At 39.9% G+C, this 21,756-nt stretch overlaps 1 protein-coding gene across 6 annotated transcripts in view; it reads left to right on the top strand.

Annotated features, from left to right (window-relative positions):
- Hipk3 (homeodomain interacting protein kinase 3) overlaps window positions 1-21,756 on the top strand; it is a 100,715-nt gene that overhangs the window by 31,067 nt on the left and 47,892 nt on the right. For all 6 annotated transcript variants that reach the window (XM_070032637.1, XM_070032633.1, XM_070032636.1 and 3 more), the window contains exon 2: window positions 13,189-14,287. In XM_070032637.1, coding sequence (XP_069888738.1) covers window positions 13,189-14,287 — 1,099 coding nt within the window. The remainder of the gene's footprint in view (window positions 1-13,188; window positions 14,288-21,756) is intronic.

The following is a 21,756-nucleotide window of genomic DNA, read 5'->3' as shown; positions in this document are numbered from 1 at the left end:
AAATTCTCTTGATGGATTCACATAGAATGTGGCCATTCTGTGAGTACAGTTTGGGGAATCACTAACTAGGCAGCCAATTTGCCACTTGCTTTTTTTTTTTAGTCAACTTCTTCCATCTTTTTGGTGGGCCTAGAGTGAATTGGGCAACAATACTGAAGTAAATAGCCAACAATTCAGACTTGATAAAATAGAAAGTAGCTATATGTATTTTAACTTTATTGTTTATAATGACAAAGAAAAACGTGAAGTTGGGCACCAGTGGCTTATACCTGTAAGCCTAGCTTTCCAGGGGGCTGAGATCTGAGGATTGTGGTTGGAAGCCAGCCCCTGTAGGACCGTCTGAGACTCTTACTTCCAATAAACTACTTTAAAAAGCCAGAAGTAATGTTATGACTCAGTTGGTAGAGTGCCAACCTTGAGCAAAAGAAGCTCAGGGAGAGTGCCCAGTGCCCAGAGTGTAAGCTCCAGAACTGGCAAAAAAAGGGAAAAAAGTGGATTGAATTATGAGAAAGCTGACTTGTTTGTTAGAAAAATCTGTATATAAAAATTGATTTACAAAGAAGTTACTATTGGATTTAATCTCCCATTTGTTTGTTTGTTTGTTTGGTTGGTTTTTTTTGGGGTCTGGTCATGGGGCCTGAACTCTGGGCCTGGGCACTGTCCCTGAGCTCTTCAGCTCAAGGCTAGCGCGCTACCACTTGAGCCACAGCGCCACTTCCGGCTTTTTTCTTTTTGCTTATGTGGTGCTGGGGAATCAAACCCAGAGCCTCAGGCAGGCAAGGCAAGCGCACTACCACTGAACCACCTTCCCAGCCCCATTGAGCCACCTTCCCAGCCCCTCCATTTGTTTAATAAAATAACAATATATATTTTGTCACAGATTAGAAGTTTAGGTTTCAATGAAAGTTGTTTTCTAATCTTTCCAGTGAGGGAATTTTAAACCTTAACCTTAACTCTAAGAATTATGCCAAACATCTTTGTTTGGTAAAGATAGAATTAAAACAGTGTCAAAACACTATTTGATAATATCCCCTGTGGGTGTAGCAAAGAGATTGAAGTGAATGAGATTTAACAATATTGATGATCACTTATTCATTTGAAAAGTAACTTGAAAATTAGGCTAGATAGTTGAAACTTAAACTTCAGCCTAAATATTAAGCTTTGCTTAAAAAAATTTTTTTTTTAAGAAAGTAAGAGCTGGGGCACTGGTGGCTCACGCCTGTTATTCTACTCAGGAGGCTGAGATCTGAGGATCGAGGTTCAAAGCCAGCCCAGGCAGGAAGGTATGTGAGACTCTTATCTCCAGTTAACCACCACAAAACCAGAAGTGGGACTGTGGCTCAAAGTGGTAGAGCACTGGTTTTGAGCTGAAGATCTCAGGGACAGCACCCACGCTCAGAGTCCGAGCCGTACAACTGACTAAAAAAAAAACAAAGAAAGAAAGAAAGATAGGATCTTGATACATAATCCAGGAAGCCTTGGAACTTAGGATCTTCCTGCTGCAACCTCCTGAGTGTTGGGATTACATACTTGTATGTGTCACCATACCCCACTTAATAGTCATAATAATTTCTCCATTTCTTTTCAAGCATGGGCTAAAAGAACTGAAGTGACATCTGTAATGATTTGAGAATGCGAGCTAATATGAATTAGTTTTAGTTGTAGTGTTTAATATTTTTCATCAGTAACTCAAATGCAAGATCTTTTTAGTCTGGACAGTAAGCACTGAATATTAGTGTAGCAATGCTGATGAAGAATTAGAGATGTCCCTTCATGTCTGTTAGGATAGCTGTTAGAAAAGAAGAAATAAGGAGAAAGACATGGATCAAAGATGCATTGTCTTCACAAGTTGCTTTGTTGAATGGCAACTCCTTTGTCCGGCAATGAAAAAAACATATATTTTAAAAGGAAATAGTTGTGGAGAAATGAGAATCTTTGTGTGCTGCTGGTGGGAATGTAGAATGGCAGAACTGTAATGGAAAACTGATATGGTAGTGATACAGAACATTTGAAATTACCAGCAATTCACCTTCTAGGTATGGATACAAAAGCTATACTTGTACACCTATGTGCATAGTGTAGAAGCAACCCAAGTGTCCATAAATGTATAAACAAAATGTAGTGCATACATACTATCAAATACTGTTTAGCCTTACAAAGGAAGAAAATCCCTTCACATACTACAACTTGAATGAACCTTATGGTAAGGCACAAAAGGCAAATATTGTATGAGTGTAGTTAGTACCTAGACTAGTCATAGTCGATGAACAGAATATAGTGATTGCTATAGGAGAGAAGATAGGGAATTACTGTTTAGTGTGTACAGAGTTTGACTAATGAGAGGGATGTGAGAATGATGGTGATGCTCACACAGCATTGTGAATGGACTTTATGCCACGGAATAGAACACCTAAAAATAGTGTAAAGGCAAATTAAAAAAAAATTGTGTTATATATACACATAACCATATTTTCCAAAAAGGAGAAGATATGAAAAGTAGAGATTTAGACAAGTAGAGGAAAACTGAGCAAGGAAAATGCATGACATCATTGCTTTTTATTATTAAATCTCTTTGTCATGTCAGAGTATATTTAATAAAAAAGCCCTATTCCATACCAGAATTTGACAGAAAATAATTCAGAAATTTCATATTAAGTAATAAATTGACTACATTAGTAAAGCATCTCTATCCCCTCTTTCAGAAAGCTAGATATTATGTGTAATAAAACATGAGGATGATAAGTGGGTATGGTGACACATGCCTGGATTCTTGTAACTTGGGAGGCTAAGCAGGAGAGTTGAAAGAGGCCATCCTAGGGCTATGTGGACAGAACCTGTTTCCCCAATGCCAAAACAACAGCAAAAAAGACATATACATTTTACTGTATCTAGCAGTGGTCAGACCCAGGATTGTGGGTGTCACTATTGGTTACATTGCTGGTTTGATCAGTGTGAAAAGATGAGAACCTTTGGAGAGGGATCAGATGGGATTTAGCCTTTACAGAGGGAAAGGGTAAACTTATGTGATAGTCCATTTGATTTCTACCACAAAACTTGGACTGAGTAATTTATTAAAAAAAAGTTTATTGGGCATACTTTTGTACCTGAAAAAAAAAGATCTAAGCTCAAGGCAACAGCATATTCAGTGTCTAGTGAAGGCTTTCTCTCTACTTCAAAGATGTATCTACCTTCTAGCTATGATTTCAACACGTGGAAGGGGTAACAAGCTCCCTGAGATAACTCTCTCTCTCTCTTTCTCTTTCTCTCTCTCTTAATTTTTTTTTTTTTTAATTTTAGGAACAGGGTCTTGATATATAGCCAAAGTCTGGCTTTGTTAGATTACAGGTCTGAGCTACCACTACCATCACCAAAGCCTGTCTGCCACCACCCTACCTCTAGTGTACTAGGATTTGAACTTGGCTTCAGCCATGCTCAACTTGCTTGTTCTACCAACTAAGCCATGTTTCTAGCCTAGCTTTTTACTGTTCTTTTATTTTTTTAAAGGTCCAGATCAGAATTTGGACTCGGTACCTGTGCTTTTGCTTTTGCTCAGAGGCTAGCACCACACCAACTGAACCATGCTTCCAACCCCTTTTGCTGTTTTTGTTTTTTTCTTCTTCCAGTCCTGGAGCTTGAACTCAGGGCCTGAGCACTGTCCCTGAGCTTCTTTGCTCAAGGCTAGTGCTCTACCACTTGAGCCATATCTCCACTTTTGGCTTTTTGGTGGTTAATTGGAGATAATCTCAGGGACTTCTCTGCCTGTGCTGGCTTTCACCATAATCCTAAGATCTCAGCCTTCTCAGTAGCTAGGATTACAGATGTGAGCCAGCCACCAGTCCCTGGTTTGCTGGTTATTTTTGAAGATGGAATCTCTCAGACTTGCTTGCCCAGTCTGCCTTCAAACTAATCCTCTGGATCCTGGCCTCCAAAGTAGATTAGGAAAGTCTTTTTCATTCCAGTCCTGGACTTGAACTCAGGGCCTGGGAGATATCCCTGAGCTTCTTTTGCTTAAGTGTAAGAGCCTCACAGTCTTTCCTGCCTGAGCTGCCTTGGAACTGCAGTCCTCAGATCTCAGTCTCCCGAGTATTACAGGCTGAGAGCCACTGTGTCTGAAAGGCTTCTTTTATAAGAGCATCTTTCCTGTTAACGGGGAAGGAGCTCTTATGACCTAGTTACCTCCTAAAGACCTCACTTCTAAGTATCATCATCTTGGAAGTTGGGTTTCAACATAGAAATTTTGAGAGGACACAAACATTTAGCATATATCAGGTTGAAGTACCTGAAATAATTAAACTCAAGGACTAGAAGCTTAATGGTTACCCTAGTAAGAGTCTTTACTATACTCTTGAGTAATATTTTATAGGCAGTCCTAGCTTCCTAAGGGATGGTATTTCAAAACTAACTTCCTTAGTTGATAAGAACAAATGACAAAGGCATGAATAATGTAGCTGCAGAGTGTAACACAGTATATATTGCAATGAAAAAGAATAGAAAATAATACTGTACCAAAACAGTATTTTGGTCTCTACCTTCAGGCTTTAGTAATTCCTGTACATAATAGCACAGTATATAATTCATAAACACTGTGCATAAGATAGTCTTATATGCTTATTAGTTTATCTGATGGAGAGGGTAAGAGATGCAGAAGACTTAATACCTTAATGTGGCAGGGAATGTCAGTAATCAAGTTAATTAGTAATTTACATTTTGTCTTTGCAATCTATTATAACTGTTTATAGCATATCACCTCTACCTTTTTCAGATGTCTGGGAATGTGTGATATGTATATCTATATTTATTTTAATTTTGTTGTTGTGGGGCTTGAGCTCTGGGCCTAGGCACTGTCCCTGTGCTCTTCAGCTCAAGGCAAGCTCTCTACCACTTGAACCATAGTGCCACTTCTGGTTTTCTGAGTGGTTCATTGGAGATAAGAGTCTCACAGAGTTTACTGCCCAGGCTGGATTAGAACTGTGATCCTCAGATCTCAGTCTCCTGAGTGGCTAGGATTACAGGTGTGAGACACCAGTGCCCAGTTTAATTTCTATTATTATTATTATTATTATAAAGATGATATACAGAGGGGTTATAGTTACATAAGGCAGGTAAAGAGTACATTTCTTTTTGGACAATGTTACCCCTTCCCTCGCTCTCTCCCAATTTATATTTTAAAATTTCCTTTTGAGATTAGTGGTTCAGAGCACGAGGATTGAAAATTAGTTGATGAGTGATGACTTTTTCTAAGCTTCCTTTAGTTGGCCTAGAATGGGTCCTTGGGTTGGTTGGTTGTCTTTCTAGCTTGGCATGTTGGGAAAGAAAAGACAGGAAGAGGAGGATTCAGAAATTACATTATTACTTTCTTTAATTTCTCTTAATCACTTGCCTGTACCTCAGTGATTATTCAGATTACACCTTAATTTCCCATGGAATGGAAGGAAACGGTGTGCATTAATTCTAGTCCCTATTTTTTTTTTTTTTTTTTGGACATGAGGTCTCTGAATTGTACAAAGTAGGTTTCACATTTTAGTGAGAGTCAGAATGACCATAGGAGCTTGGTTTTTTTTGTTTTTTTTTTTTTGGGTCCGGGCGTGGGGCCTTAATTTCGGGCCTTGGCGCTGTCCCTCAGCTCTTCAGCTCAAGGCTAGCGCTCTACCACTTGAGCCACAGCGCCACTTCCAGCTTTTTTCTTTTTGCTTATGTGGTGCTGAGGAATCGAACTCAGGGCCTCAGGCATGCAAGGCAAGTGCTTTACCACTGAGCCACCTTCCCAGCCCGACCATAGGAGCTTGTATATACTTGGACCTCATCACATACCTACAGAATCAGAATTGAGTTTAAATTGTGTTTATTTAACTCTGGTCAGTCATGGGGCTGGAACTCTGGGCCTGGGTGCTGTCCCTGAGATCTTCACTTAAGGATAGCATTCTATCACTTGAACCATAGCACCATTTCTGGTTTTCTGGTGGCTTATTAGAGATAAGAGTCTCACGGACTTTCCTGCTTTGGCTGGCTTTGAACTTCAATCCTCAGATCTAAGCCTCCTGAGTAGCTAGGATTACAGGTGTTAGTCATCCCGCGCCTGGCTACCACTGTCTATCTTTTTAAAAATAATTTTGAACTGAGCCCTGTGTCTTCTCTAACTATAAAATTTTTGTGATGATTCAGAATTTAGAAGAGGAGCCAGGCATGCTAGTTCATGCCTATAATCCTCGTTGGGAGGATTGTGGTTTGAGGTCTGCCTGAGCAAAAAAAGTTTTTGTAAGACCTCATCTTAGCCAGTAAAAATTTGGATGTGCTTGTTTGTGCCACTTATTCCAACCACATAAGAAATGTCAACAAAAACAATTGAAGTCCAGGTGAAAAGTGAACTGCTATTTGAAAAATTACAATAGCACAAAAAGGGTTGGAGGTACTTTGCTTAGCAAGCACAAGGCCAAAACTTTGAACAAATAATAAGTGTTCATGATAAATCACGATGTACCATGAAGAACGAATCTTTTATTTCTCCAGTAGTTTCTTCATTCTTCTTACAATTTCATTATGTATCTACAGATTCCCAGTGCTTATACAAATGTATATGTATATATCTTTAAAAATATTGTAGAAGCCGGGCGCTGGTGGCTCACGCCTGTAATCCTAGCTACTCAGGAGGCTGAGATCTGAGGATCGCGGTTCAAAGCCAGCCCGGGCAGGAGAGACCGTGAGACTCCTATCTGCAATAAACCACCAGAAAACCGGAAGTGGCGCTGTAGCTCAAGTGGTGGAGCGCTCGCCTTGAGCTGAAGAGCTGAGGGACAGCGCCCAGGCCCAGAGTTCAAGCCCCACGACCGACAAAAAAAAAAAAAAAAAAAAAAATATTGTAGAGCACATGTTTGTCAGAATCTTGTATTTTATACAACAATATTTTCAGAATCAGTTTATAAAAGTGAAATATTACTGTTTATTTACTTTTATATTAGTGGCCCGGAGCCCTAGGCTTGCTACACAAACATTCTTACCATTTGAGCCAAATCTTTTGCTCTAAAAATTTTATTTCTGAGATTGGTTTCAATAACTCTGCCCAGGGCCTGGTCTTGTACTTGTAAACTTTCCTTCACTTCTGGCAATCCTTTTGGTCCTGAGTCCTTGGGATTACAAATATGTTCCACCATATCTGACAAAGAAATGGTGTGAAGCAACCACCATTTATTAGACAGGCCCATTGAATCCAGTGGTGACTGTGGGAATGATGTCTTCTCTTGGCGCTGTCATTTCTAGAGAAACTCAAAAGAATGATTCAATGGCTGAGGGCAAGAACAGTGGCTGGAGGATCCTTCCTTAAACTTTTGTCACTGTCAGGGAAAGCTCGAGGACCATGTGAGCTGCTGTGAGCACCCATGCATGGTCCTTTCTCATACCCTTGGCTTCCTCAGAGCATTTGTCATGCTTGTCACGTGGTAGCTCAGGACTGCAAACACTGGTGTGTAAGCAACAAGGCAAGTGTGTTCTTCTGACCTGGCCTCTTGGAAATCACCGTGTTAACCTTGTCTGGAGCTTCACAGCCTGTCCTAAGCCCGGCCACAGCTGGAGTGGATCAGCAATCCTTACTGCAAAACTGATAGGGTCAAAATAACTTTCAATTCCCAGTAAAGGGAGTTTGGAAATGATCCCACATTTCAGTTGAGAAATGAAGAAGCTGGCCTAGAAACTGTCTAAAACTTTCCCATGGTACACAGCAGGTGGGCTAGAGTAATGGGAAGTGGAGGTTTGGCATCGGGCTCAGCGTCCAGCTCAGGTCATTACACAGACAGAGTCTTGGTCAGAGAAGCAGTTTGTGTCAGTTAGCTACTGCCATGATGACATGTTTAACAAAATGCTCCAAAGTGCTGTGATTTATAAAAGTCATTCTTGGGGCTGGGAAGGTGGCTCAGTGGTAGAGCACTTGCCTTGCATGCATGAGGCCCTGGGTTCGATTCCTCAGCACCACATAAGCAAAAAGAATAAAAGCTGGAAGTGGCGCTGTGGCTCAAGTGGTAGAATGCTAGTCTTGAGCTGAAGAGCTGAGGGACAGCGCCCAGGCCCAGAGTTCAGGCCCCACGACCGGACGCCCCCACCCCCAAAAAAAAAGTCATTCTTGCCACTCATGTGTCTGTAGTCTGTGAGGCTATTAATCTATGGGAACTCTGGCTATTGCTGGGACCACTAAGACTTCCTTTTTTTGGGGGGGGTTCCGGTCGTGGGGCCTGAACTCTGGGCCGGGGCGCTGTCCCTCAGCTCTTCAGCTCAAGGCTAGCACTCTACCACTTGAGCCACAGCACCACTTCCGGCTTTTTTCTTTTTGCTTATGTGGTGCTGAGGAATCGAACCCAGGGCCTCATGCATGCAAGGCAAGTGCTCTACCACTGAGCCACCTTCCCAGCCCACCACTAAGACTTCTGTGGGTACAGGGTCACCAGAGTTTCTGGATGACAGAGGTAGGGATTGCGTGATGTTATCACAAGCCAAGGAAGGAAAAAAGGACTGGCAGCTGTTGGCCCTTGTAGCAAATCTATGTGTCATCACAGGATCCTTCTGCCCATATGGGGAAGTCTTAATATTCCTGCCTTCTTCATTCCCCCCCCCACCCCAACAGAGCTCTCTCCTCACACCTGAAGAGCCATACTAATGATGTCAACAAGGATGCGGTTCTTCCCATCTTTATGCTCTGCCAATTTTTTGTGCTTGATTATTATTATTATCCTAAGGTTTTAAGAAGGCCACTACATTGCAAATTAATGTGACTTTTCTTTTTGTTGTTGCTTTTTTTTTCTTTTTTCCTATATAGGGAAGGGGTCTTATAGCCCAGCTTGGCTTTGATCTTGTAATCTGTCTGACTCAGACCCCTGAATGCTGGGCATACTTTTTTTTTTGCGGGGGTCTGGTCATGGAGCCTGAACTCTGTCCCTCAGCTCTTCAGCTCAAGGCTAACACTCTACCATTTGAGCCACAGGTGCCACTTCCGGCTTTTTTCTTTTTGCTCATGCATGCAAGGCAAGTGTTCTACCACTGAGCCACCTTCCAGCCCGCTGGGCATAATTGTAGGCATGTTCCATCATGTCCAACTCAAAATTCACTATTCCTCAGTGCTGTATTCAAGGCAGGAAGAAAAAGATCATTTTAATTCTCTTCTGAAAAATTACTTTGTTAAAACTTAGTATACAGTTTAATATTGTGACGTTTCTGTACATGCACACATGTACTTTGAACAAATTCATCCAATTTTTGTTCTTTTGAAATAATGCAGATTAACAGCTGAGGCTGTTACAAAAATATTTTATCTGTGAGTTTTATTAACTGTCTTTCTGTGTCTATCGGTAGTATAAGTAGTTTAAAAATTAGGAGAATCAGAGTAGTGTTTGTTTACTTATTTATTTGAGGTGGGTTCCAGGTTGACCTAGAACTAAATTCTCCTATCTCTGCCTCCCAAGTGCTGGGATTACAGGTGTCCACTACCATACCTGCTGCAATGCTAAGTAATTGAGCATAAGATTGGGTGACCCACAAAAGTGCATTAGTTTGATGAGTTTAATATATTTAGAAAGGGTTTTTGGTGGAGTTACATTTCAGTGGCTTTCCGCTGTAATCCTAGGTACTCATCCCACTGGAAGACAGAGGTTCAAAAGCCTATGCAGAAAAATCAAATACAAGGCCCAGGTGCTGTCCCTTAGTTTTTTTTTTTTTTTTTTTTGCCCAAGACTGGCATTCTTCCACTTGAGCCATAGCTCCATTTCTGGCATTTTGTTGTTCAATTGTTGCAAAGACTTTTCTGCCACAGCTGGCTTTGAACAATGGTTCTCAGTCTCAGTCTTCTGAGTAGCTAGGATTATAGGTGGAAGCTACTGGTGACTGGCTTTGATTTTTTTTTTTTTTTTTAGACAAATTATGCCTTTAATGTCAAATGTAGGGTATTTAGCTTTCCTTTTTTTTTTTTTATCACAGCTTTGTGATGGTGCTAATTGCTCAGTCCTTCTGAGTGCTAATTTTCTTAGTATCAAATTGAGAGATATTGCTATTATTAAATAAAATATCATAAAGCATTTGTCATACTGTTGCATGGTTAATACTCAGGTGCTAGCTCTTATTTCTAGTAGATATTATATGTTGTGGTGGTAATATGTTGTTTCTAGGCTAAAGAGTTGATCTTAGTGACTTAGGAAAATAAAGACTACACAGTTAAGGGCTGGGAAGGTGGCTCAGTGGTAGAGTGCTTGCCTTGCATGCATGAGGCCCTGGGTTCGATTCCTCAGCACCACATAAGCAAAAAGAAAAAAGCCGGAAGTGGCTCTGTGGCTCAAGCGGTAGAGCGCTAGCCTTGAGCTGAAGAGCTGAGGGACAGCGCCCAGGCCCAGAGTTCAGGCCCCACGACCGGACCCAAAAAAAAAAAAAAAAAAAAAAGAATTAAAAAAAAAAAAAAAGACTACACAGTTAATATAGTATATAATTTAGTGAAGAATAAAGTTGTCTTGAATTCAACCATTTTAAGAGTTGTTGAACAACAGCTCTATCTACTAAATACTTTGAATCTGATATAATGTGAAAGATACAAAAAATGTACATTACAATGTAATGCATGCAATTAGAAAAATATAGACACTGCTTTGAGGACTCTGAAGGCCCTGTTCTTTCTGGAGGGTAAATGGTGAGTCTTGAACAAGAATAAAGTGCATTACTTTGCTCACATTCAAATTGTTCAAGGTAGATCTGCAGAAGCACATAAATAGAACATTATGAAAGTTCCTGTATCATGGTTGTCTACTTATTTTTTTTTTTAATTTTTATTTTTTTGGGTCCGGTCATGGGGCCTGAACTCTGGCCTGGGCGTTGTCCCTCAGCTCTTCAGCTCAAGGCTAGCGCTCTATCACTTGAGCCACAGCGCCACTTCCGGCTTTTTTTCTTTTTGCTTATGTGGTGCTGAGGAATGGAACCCAGGGCCTCATGCATGCAAGGCAAGTGCACTACCACTGAGCCACCTTCCCAGCCCGGTTGTCTACTTATTTTTATAATTGAGTATTTGCATAAAGATTTTTCTATTAGGGTAATTCCAAGTTTCTTTTGTATGAGTATAGAACATGGGGTATTAAAGTGAGGATTCTAGAAAATGGCTAGTTAGACTTAGGTTTATGGGTGATAGAGCATGTAGTTGTATTGGATGGCAGATTGAGTACCTGTGTGGCTCATTTTAATAGATTTCTTTTTTCATGCTGTGGTACTGAGAATTTATTGTTACTGTGTGACCTGTTACACAGGTCAGCAGTTGCTAGATTTCATGCTATATAAATTCTAAGCTCAATAAATAAAATCAATAGGGAAGAAAATCAAGTATGCTGGTAGAAGCATTAAATCTTTTTTCATATCTATGTTAAATTGGGATAAAATATCTTTTACAAAATCGTTCTGCATTTAATGGTAACATGTAGTTAGAATGTGTGCTATTTTACCCACATTAACCTCAACTCCTTTATGGATGCAGGGCTAAAATACAGAGAATGTCATTTAGTTTGGGAACTTAGAATGATTTAAAATATAACCTATTTTTCAAATATAGGTATAACCTACTTTTCAAAAATAAGTGAACTAAGGTCTGTTGTTTAGAGAATGTCTTAAAAAATATCCACATAATAAAAATTTAGGAAAAGAGGCAACATACGGGTTACTGGGTAGAAAGTTACTAAGTTGTCTTTGTTGTATAATAAATGCTCTTTTAGATCAAAGGATAACCAGGTACCATTGTTAATGCCTGATATACTAGGTACTCAGGAGGCTGAGATCTAGGAATCAAGGTTTGAAGCCAGGCCCAGGCAGAAAAGTATGAGACTCCTTTCTCCAATTAACCACAAAGCCTGAAGTGGAATTATGTCTCAGGTAGCCTTGAGCAAAGGAGCTCAGGGACAGCATCGAAGCCCTAAGTTCAAGGCCCAATACTAGCACCCCTCCCCCCCAAAAAAATCAAAGGATAATATTATTAGCAGGTAGAATGTAGGATCAGCTGTTTATAAAATGTCATCCTTTTTCATTTTATTTATTTATTTATTTGGGTCCGGTCATGGGGCCTGAACTCTGGGCCTGAGTGCTGTCCCTCAGCTTTTCAGCTCAAGGCTAACTCAGCCACAGCGCCACTTCCAGCTTTTTTTCTTTTTGCTTATGTGGTGCTGAGGAATCGAACCCAGGGCCTCACGCAAGCAAGGCAAGCGCTCTACCATTGAGCCACCTTCCCAGCTCCTTTTTCATTTTAAAACATGAAGTTTAGCCGGGCGCTGGTCACTCACGCCTGCAATCCTAGTTACTCAGGAGGCTGAGTTCTGATGATCCTGGTTGAAAGCCAGCCTGGGCATGAAAGTCTGTGAGACTCTTTATTTCCAATAAACCACTGAGAAAACAGGAAGTGGTGCTGTGGCTCAAGTGGTAGAGTGCTAGCCTTGAGCTGAAGAGCTGAGGGGTAGCACCCAGGCCCAGAGTTCAAGCCCCACTACCAACAAAACACACACACACACACACGCACGCACGCACGCACACACGCACGCACGCACACACACACACACGAAGTTATGTTGTCTAAGGCAATTATTCAGCTCTAGGCTTTAGGAATCTGATGATAAACTGTTTATATAATGTATATTTTACGTCTTTATTGGTTGATAATTTTTTTTTCTTTTTTGGGGTTTGAACTCAGCTTAGAACTTGCTAGGCAGTGCTCTACTACTTGAGTCATGCTTCTAGCTTGTTTCATAGATTTTCCTTTTTTTCCCTTCATTTTATTTATTTATTTATTATTGTGAAAATACTGTACAGAGGGGTTACAATTACACGGGGAAGATAATGAGCACATTTCTTATCAAGCATTGTAGCCTCCTCCTTTGTTTCCCCTTCCCATCCCTTCATATCCTCCCCCACCCCCCTATTTATTTATTTTTAAATGTAACCCAGTCTAACCTTGACCTCTCAATACCCCTATCTCCATTTTTACCACCTGAGGACTGGGGATACAGGTGTTATCACATCTGACCAGAATGCATTATTTTTTACCACATGTCTCCAGGGGGAAAAATTTAATGGAATTGTTGTTTGTTTTACCAAATTATGAATTTGCCCCTGAGTGTTTCCTTGTTGAGATTTAAATTTGAGGATTTTTTTCCTTTATTTTTTTGACTAATATTTGCTTTTCATCTCTTGTAGGTATGGCCTCACAAGTCTTGGTCTACCCACCATACGTTTATCAAACTCAGTCAAGTGCCTTTTGTAGTGTGAAGAAACTCAAAGTAGAGCCAAGCAGTTGTGTTTTCCAGGAAAGAAACTATCCACGGACCTATGTGAATGGTAGAAACTTTGGAAATTCTCATCCTCTCACAAAGGGTAGTGCTTTTCAGACAAAGATACCATTTAATAGACCTCGAGGACACAGTTTTTCATTGCAGACAAGTGCTGTTGTTTTCAAAAACACTGCAGGTGCTACAAAGGTCATAGCAGCTCCAGTGCAGCAAGCCTCAATAGAGGTACCTCAGATTGGGGCGTGGCGACACAGGTTACATTTCCTAGAGGGCCCCCAGCGATGTGGATTGAAGCGCAAGAGTGAGGAATTGGATAATCATAGCAGCGCAATGCAGATTGTCGATGAACTGTCCATACTTCCTGCAATGTTGCAAACCAACATGGGAAATCCAGTGACAGTTGTGACAGCTACCACAGGATCAAAACAGAATTGTACCACTGGAGAAGGTGACTATCAGTTAGTACAACACGAAGTCTTATGTTCCATAAAGAACACGTATGAAGTCCTTGATTTTCTGGGTCGAGGCACTTTTGGTCAGGTTGTTAAGTGCTGGAAAAGAGGGACAAATGAAATTGTAGCAATCAAAATTTTGAAGAATCACCCTTCTTATGCTCGTCAAGGTCAAATAGAAGTGAGCATATTGGCAAGGCTCAGCACTGAAAATGCTGATGAATATAACTTCGTACGAGCTTATGAATGCTTTCAGCACCGTAACCATACTTGCTTAGTCTTTGAGATGCTGGAACAAAACTTGTATGATTTTCTGAAACAAAATAAATTCAGTCCTCTTCCACTAAAAGTGATTCGGCCCATTCTTCAGCAAGTAGCCACTGCACTGAAAAAATTGAAAAGTCTCGGGTTAATTCATGCTGACCTCAAACCAGAGAATATTATGTTGGTGGATCCTGTTCGGCAGCCCTACAGGGTTAAAGTAATAGACTTTGGGTCGGCTAGTCATGTATCAAAGACTGTTTGTTCAACATACCTACAATCCCGGTACTACAGGTAGGTGACAATTACTTTTGGCTACTTAATTTTGAATTTTGAATTTTGCTAAATGAGGTATTTTGTGTGGATATATAGTGAAGAAAAGAGCCATTTAGGCCTGAAGTTTTAAAATGATTTGAAAAATGGAGGCATAAAATTGGCTCAAGGACAATAGAAATCACTACTTCCTAGCTAAAGATATCTGACCACTTGAAGACAAAGGAATGCTATTGATTGATGATCAAATGCAAGTCTAAATGTTGGAAAAGTTTTTATAGCAATTTCTGTATTTACCTTTGGTCATCTCAGCACTTGGGAGTTTAAAGACATGTAAATGAACATTTAGAAAAATTCTGTTATTGTAATTAGTGGTTTTAGGATTTAAATGTATTTATATAACTCCCATGAAAATAGATATGTATATGCTTAATTTATTTATTTTTCACCTCTACATACTTTGGTATTGGTTCTATGGGAGAGTTTGTCAGGGATTTAAAAATTTTTTAATTTACCTGGGGCTTGAACTCAGGACCATGACACTGTCCTTGAGTTCTTTTGCTCAAGGCTAATGCTTTACCACTTGAACCACAGCTCCACTTCCTTGTAGGGGGAATTTGAAGAAGAAAATAGTTTCCATATAAATGTTGATACATGCCATAATGAGTAGAACACTAACCTGGAGTACTGTAGTTTGAGAGGCTAGCTGATGGTTACCAACATTCAAAATAGCAAAGATTTCTTTGTGAGTATGATTATTTTTTCTTTGTGTGCTGGTCTTAGGGCTTAAACTTAGGGCCGGAGCTGTCCCTGAACGTTTTTGCTCAAGGTTAGCACTCTACCACTTGATCCACAGCTCTGCTTCTGGACTTCCGGTAGTTAATTTTTATTGTTAAGAGCCTCAGAGACTTTCATTCCTGGACAGGCTTTGAAACGGTGATCCTCAATTCTGAATAGATAGAATTGCAGGCATGATTCACCGGTGCCCACTATGAAAAGTTTTAAAATTTGTAGTTGCATAATTTAAATATTTTACCTCATTATTTGCTTACTTTTCTGAGGTTAACTTATTTTCATTTCAGCTTGAATGAATTTATGGTCTGGTATATTCTACAGAGCAGTAATGGTAACAGTCTTGAGCTCTGATAAGTTAACTAGACAGACTAGGACATGCCTAGCGTATTGCTAGAACTTGTTAGAACAAAAGAGGTAGTTATTTTCTGTTCATTTGGCTTTGTTTGCATTATTTGTGATTATGCCCATTAGCTTTCTTGCAAGTATATCCTAAAGTACCTTGGACAAAGTAAAGGAGAAATTAATTAGCAAAAATTGCATACATAAGCCAGGTGCTGATGGCTTATGCCTGTAATCCTAGCTACTCAGGAGGCTGAGATCTGAGGATCGTGGTTCAAAGCCAGCCTGGGCAGGAAAGTCTGTGAGACTCTTATCTCCAAACCACTAGAAAACCGGAAGTGGCGCTGTGGCTTAAGCGGTAGAACGCTTGCCTTGAGCTGAGCGCAGGGACAATGCTCAAGCCCTGAGTTCAAGCCCCACAACCAACCAAAAAAAAAAAAAATTGCATACATACATGCTCTACTATCAAAAGATTGTCAGAAGGAATCTTATGTCACCTAGTGATAATTACCTTTGTTAAAATATATTAGGAATTAGCAATATTGTGAGACTCCTAGTATATTTTGGATGGTATAGTTTTTAATATAAGAGAGCTAGATACTATTTTAAAACTTTTGATAGCTTAAAAGGTAACTTGCTGTTGTATAGGGTAGCAGATCTTATTTAATTTCACACAATTAGATTTAGTTGATTTCTCTGTTCCTGACATTATTTTTCAGTTTAACAAAGCATAAAGATCAGCTTTTTAGTTGATTTTTTGGAAAATTCATTTTAAAATCTTCTTTAATGGCATGAAAAGAATACTGCTTTCTTTTCTTCCTTGTACATTATAGATCGAGTCTTGAGAGCTTTTCGCGGTTGGCTAGTGTATTACATAAACTCCCAGCTTCAGCTGCTTGGACCTATATTTAGTTTCCTTGTTAGTAAATGACTTCACTTTATTTGGGTTCCACATTATTCCCCATATCAGATTTTAGCACTGTGGTATCCCTAGCCATTATTTGATACTTTTTGGTTGAGAGTTAAAACAAAAAACCCTTATTTAATTATTTTTTTGCTTAAAAATATCAGTGGCTTATTAAGTATTTCACTATTGTTTGCACTTTACGTTTAGAATCCTGCCATTTGTCTTTGCTTATGACTCTGTTACTTTTAAGTCTGATTAGGTAATAAGCCAAAATGTCTTGTATTTTCTTTTCATTCTTTGTTAAAAAGATATTGTATGTTTATATGAAGACAGGAAGTAGAAATGTACCAATTAGAGTATTTTCAAGATCAGCCCAGTAGGAACCCATACCCCAGTTTCCAGGGTTCATGTGTTTCTCTGAACTGTGTAACACAAATGTAGTAGGGATATCTTAAAATAGACAGGGGAGAGGCCAGAAATTGTTGACTACTATAGATGGTGAGGCTGTCTAGCTCTTGCAGTGATAGAAGCCAGAAGTACATGCTAAGGGCATTGATTTGCTCAAGGTCAGCATGTTCTAAATTCAGCTGCTTGACTATGGTTTCTGTCAGGAACACGTAGGGCTTGTGAATGCATAAAAGGTTTCAGTAGCAGAAGGTGCTCTATTTATGAGGTGTGGTGGGAACATTTGGGTCATGAATCTCTCTCTCTGTCTTTTTTAATGTACAATTTTAGTCTATGGTTCTGAGGCATTATAGAGCACAGAGACAAGAAAGTGGGTTGGGAAATACCCTATTAAGCAGTCATATTCTCTTCTTCCTCACTGTTTTAGCATTAACTGTTATTGAACTAAAATATGCTTTCCACAGTGGAGGCTGTAGCTCAGTGGTAGAGCCCTTGCCTAACCTGCCCAAGACCCTGGAACAACAGCAGAAACAATAGACAGAGAGCTTCCTGTGTATGCCTATGAAAGCCACCAAAAAGTATGGAATGTTGAACAGTTTATTTAGTTTTTATTTAGGGCATACTAATTCTTCTTTAAGCAAGAATAGCAAAGGAGAGGCTTCTGTAACAAAATTAAGGCCCACAGAAAGACCCAGAAAAAGAATCCATCTTTTATATGAGGCACTCCATAATAGAGCATCTTTTGTTTTCTTTTTTTCAAAGCATGGTTACTTAAATTTCCTACTTTGTTTTTGATTTCTTCTTTTTGGAGTCAAGGTCTCATTACATTCCTGGGGCAGGTTTTGAACTCAGGTTCTGTGTGTGTGGGTGTCTATGTGTGTGGGGACTGGTTCTGGGGTTTGAATGACTAGGCAGTGTCCCTGAGCTTTTTTGCTCTACTACTACAGCCACTTTTGGCCTTTTGATGATTAGAGATCAGTCTCAGGGACTTTGCTGTGGGGACCTTGAACAGAGATACCCAGATCTCAGGAAACATTTTTTGCTCTTATTTCTTGTATTCCAATGTTATATCCAAGAAATAATTGCTAAGTAATGTCATGAAACTTTTTCCCTGTAGTTTTTTTAAAAGTTTTTTTTTTGTTTTTTTGTTTTTTTGGGTCCCGTCGTCGGGCCTGAACTGTGGGCCTGGGCGCTGTCCCTCAGCTCTTCAGCTCAAGGCTAGCGCTCTACCACTTGAGCCACAGCGCTACTTCCGACTTTTTTCTTTTTGGTTATGTGGTGCTGAGGAATCGAACCCAGGGCCTCAGGCATGCAAGGCAAGTGCTCTACCACTGAGCCACTTCCCAGCCCCTTTTTAAAAGTTTTTGGGAAAGAAATAACTCTTGCAATTGAAAGCAAGCCATTCTTAGGGTGAGAAAGACTTTTTACCCCAGCACAGGTTTTTATTGTTGTAAAGGGGATTAGAATGTTAAGTCGATCTCGGACCAGCCATGAGAACCCTGTCCTGAGGTTGGGGGAGGTTCATAAGTCCCATTGACCTCTAGGGCTTGGCTTACTGGCCTTTGTAAGCTAGAGATTTTATTCTTCTAGGAATGACTTCCTGACCTACCATAGACTGGAATGCAGCCTTTCATTAATCCTAAAGTAGAACATAAAAAAAAACCTACCTTGTCACATTCTATGATGTTAGTGGGCTACTTAGGCTGGTCATCTGTGAATGGAAGATTACAATGTTTATCTTTCAATAACCTTTTGATCTTTCCTTTTGTTTTAGCTTCCCTTTGCATTTCCCCATCACTCACCCTAACTGCTACCCATCATTCCCTCCTCAAATTTTCTTTTATTTTTTTTAGTACTGGGGTTTGAACTCATGACCTTGAATTTGCTAATCAGTCCCTTTCCCAACTGGGCCATTACCACCAAGAGAGAGAGGAGAGAGAGAGAGAGAGAGAGAGAGAGAGAGAGAGAGAGAGAGAGAGAGAGAGAGAGAGAGAGAGAGAGAGAGAGAGAGAGAGAGAGAGAGAGGAGAGAGAGAGAGAGAGAGAGAGAGAGAGAGAGAGGAGAGGGAGGGGGAGGGAGGGAGGGAGGGAGGGAGGGAGGGAGGGAGGGGGAGAGGGGGAGAGAGAGAGAGAGAGGGAGATAACTGTCTGTGTCTCCTGGGGCCTGAACTCTGGGCCTGGGTGCTGTCTTTCTGCTCTTCAGCTCAAGGCTAGTGCTCTACCACTTGAGCCCTAGTGCCACTTCTGGCTTTTTCTGCTTATGTGGTGCTAAGGAATCGAACCCAGGGCCTCATGCATGCAAGGCATGCACTCTACCACTGAGCCATCTTCCTAGCCCTGTGTGTGTTTTAAAAACACAAAATGTTAGGTAGGCTTCTGTAATCCTAGGTATTCAAGAGGCAGAGATCCAAATGATCACAGTTCAAAATCAGCCCGGGCAGCAAAGTCTACCTGTTCCCATCTCTGCATAGCGAAATGCTATACTAGAAACAACCGTGCCAGAGTTTAATACCCAAGACTGGTGCATGCACACATATGTGCACACTCTCCTGCCAAAAATTAAAAAGGATTTGATATCATTAGATCTTGGATCCATTTTGACTTAATTTTTGTTTATAGTACTAAGGTAAAGATACAAGTTCCATTCTTCTCTTCCTGAATATCCAGTTTTCCAAACACTTAGAGAAGAAACTATTCTTTCTGTATATGGTAGCTTTGTACCATCTGTACATACACTCAAGAGTTTTTCTGTTTTTTTTTTTTTTGATTCTGTCTTTATGTTAGCAGCGCACTGTTTTGTTGATTGCAGCTTTATAATAGAGTTTTAAATTAGATTTTTAAATCAGGAAGCTTGAGCTCTTAAAACTTTTTCTTCCTTTTTAAAATTGTTTTGGTTACTTGGGGGTCTCTTGATTTTTTTTGGTCAGTAGTGGGGCTTGAACTCTGGGCCTGGGTGCTGCCCCTCAGCTCTTCAGCTCAAGGCTAGTGCTCTATCTACCACTTGTGCCACAATGCCACTTCCAGTTTTTCTGGTTGTTTATTGGAGATAAGAGTCTCACAGACTTTCCTGCCCAGGCTGGCTTTGAACCATGGTCCTTAGATCTCTTCTTCCTGAGAAGCTAGGATTACAGGTGTGAGCCACCGATCCCCTTCCTTCCTTCCTTCCACCCTTCCTTCCTCTCTTCCTCCCCTACTTTGTTCTGTATGTACATTTGAATTTTTGACTCAGAGTCTTGCTATGTATGCCAGATTGGTTTTGAATTGGATATCACAGCCTCAGCCTCCTGAGTGCTGCTGGTTGCAGGTTTGAGCTGGCTTCCCCTTGATGTTTTTATGCTTATAATCACCTCCCTTCCCATTTGATCTCACGATTGAGAACTTTAATAGTAAGAACTTTAGTGGTAATTATTACTATATGTCAGATTTTTAAGAATGTAGCTTGACCAATATGTCTGTAAATTGTACCACCGTACCTGATTTGTTTTGGGCTTGAAATGCTCCTGGCATTACAGGCTTGAGTCATTGAGTCCAGCCCCAGATTACGCTTTATAGTAGTAGCCCAACACTATTGCTCAGCCTTGCCTTGAAGTCTATTTAGTAATTACTAGTGCTTTCCTTTTGAAACTGACTCCCATCCATGAACTTTTAAGGTATGAAGTATAAGTATCCTAAATATTTTATGTCAATGTTATGTCAATGTATTGAAGAAATATGTTTTGGTGGTATTGAGGTTTGAACTCAGAGCCTTATCTTTCCTAGGCAAGACTTGTACCACTTAAGTCATAATCCCAGCCCAGAGATTTCTTTAACTTTAACTTTTGTACATTAATGGATTAAAGTCAGTACTATTACTGGTATGGCATTAAGTTATATGACTTTGAGTAATGTGTAAGTGCTCAGTAAACATTATTTGTCAGGTATAGGGCAAATGCATTTTTAAAAGCTTGGTCATAAAATGAGTTTAATTTTGTACATTGTAGCTGTAAAATATAGAACAAATATAATGATGCCAATGTAAACCAGACTGACCTGTCATTTTACCAAGTTCGGAAAGCTGTGTTCTAAAGTGGCTTATTCTTGTTTGTTAGGTCTTTTTGTTCTATTGAATGAAAGTCTTTAATCTCAAATGTTATCAGTATTTTCCTTGAGCTATAAGTAACCTTGTTGTATAGCCTCAAATGTACTCTGCAATAGAGTGACACTATGTCATAGGGTAGAAATTAGCCTTAACCTCATACACCTCACAGCATTTGTGCCTATTTGGTTCTGAGTCTTCAACATCTTCCTTATAATGGAATTCAGCACCCAGTATTATTATCAGTGTGTGTGTTACCACGGAAGAGTGCCAGTTCAGTGGCCAGTGAATAATTTAGCTATCAGCTAATGCTGTGAGATTGTATTACTTAGGAGAGAGAATTTAATATGTGTTAAACATTTACATTAAAAAGAGCAAATGTTTCCTTTGTGAGAGAATACTGAATTACAAAAATAATGAATATACATATCTAAAAACCAGTGCGCTCAATTGCAATTATTTGATTTAGTTTTTTTTTGTTGGTTGTGGGGCTTGAATGGTTTAAATACTTTTTAACTTATGAAGGTTAAAAAATTAATAATAGACAAGAATATATAGTAAAATAGAAATGACTTCTTTATCTTTTTGGTACCATTTTATAATTTTACAAACTATTTTGAACTTTTTAATCCTCTCATGTAATGTTCTGATAAGGCTATATCGAATCTTTTTTTTTTTTGGGTCCCGTCATGGGGCCTGAACTCTGGGCCTGAGCGCTGTCCCTCAGCTCTTCAGCTCAAAGCTAGCGCTCTACCACTTGAGCCACAGCGCCACTTCCGGCTTTTTTCTTTTTGCTTATGTGGTGCTAAGGAATCGAACCCAGGGCCTCATGCATGCAAGGCAAGCGCTCTACCACTGAGCCAACTTCCCAGCCCCTATATAGAATCTTTTTGTATGATCCTGAATACTTAAAAGGCACACTCTTTTTATTTGTTTATTTATTTTTCCCGGTCATGGGACTTGAACTCTG

This window comes from Dipodomys merriami, unplaced genomic scaffold (genome assembly GCF_024711535.1).
Source record: "Dipodomys merriami isolate MVZ:Mamm:240054 unplaced genomic scaffold, mDipMer1.0.p SCAF_21, whole genome shotgun sequence".
NCBI lineage: Eukaryota > Metazoa > Chordata > Mammalia > Rodentia > Heteromyidae > Dipodomys > Dipodomys merriami.
This window is presented reverse-complemented; position numbering and strand designations above follow the sequence as displayed.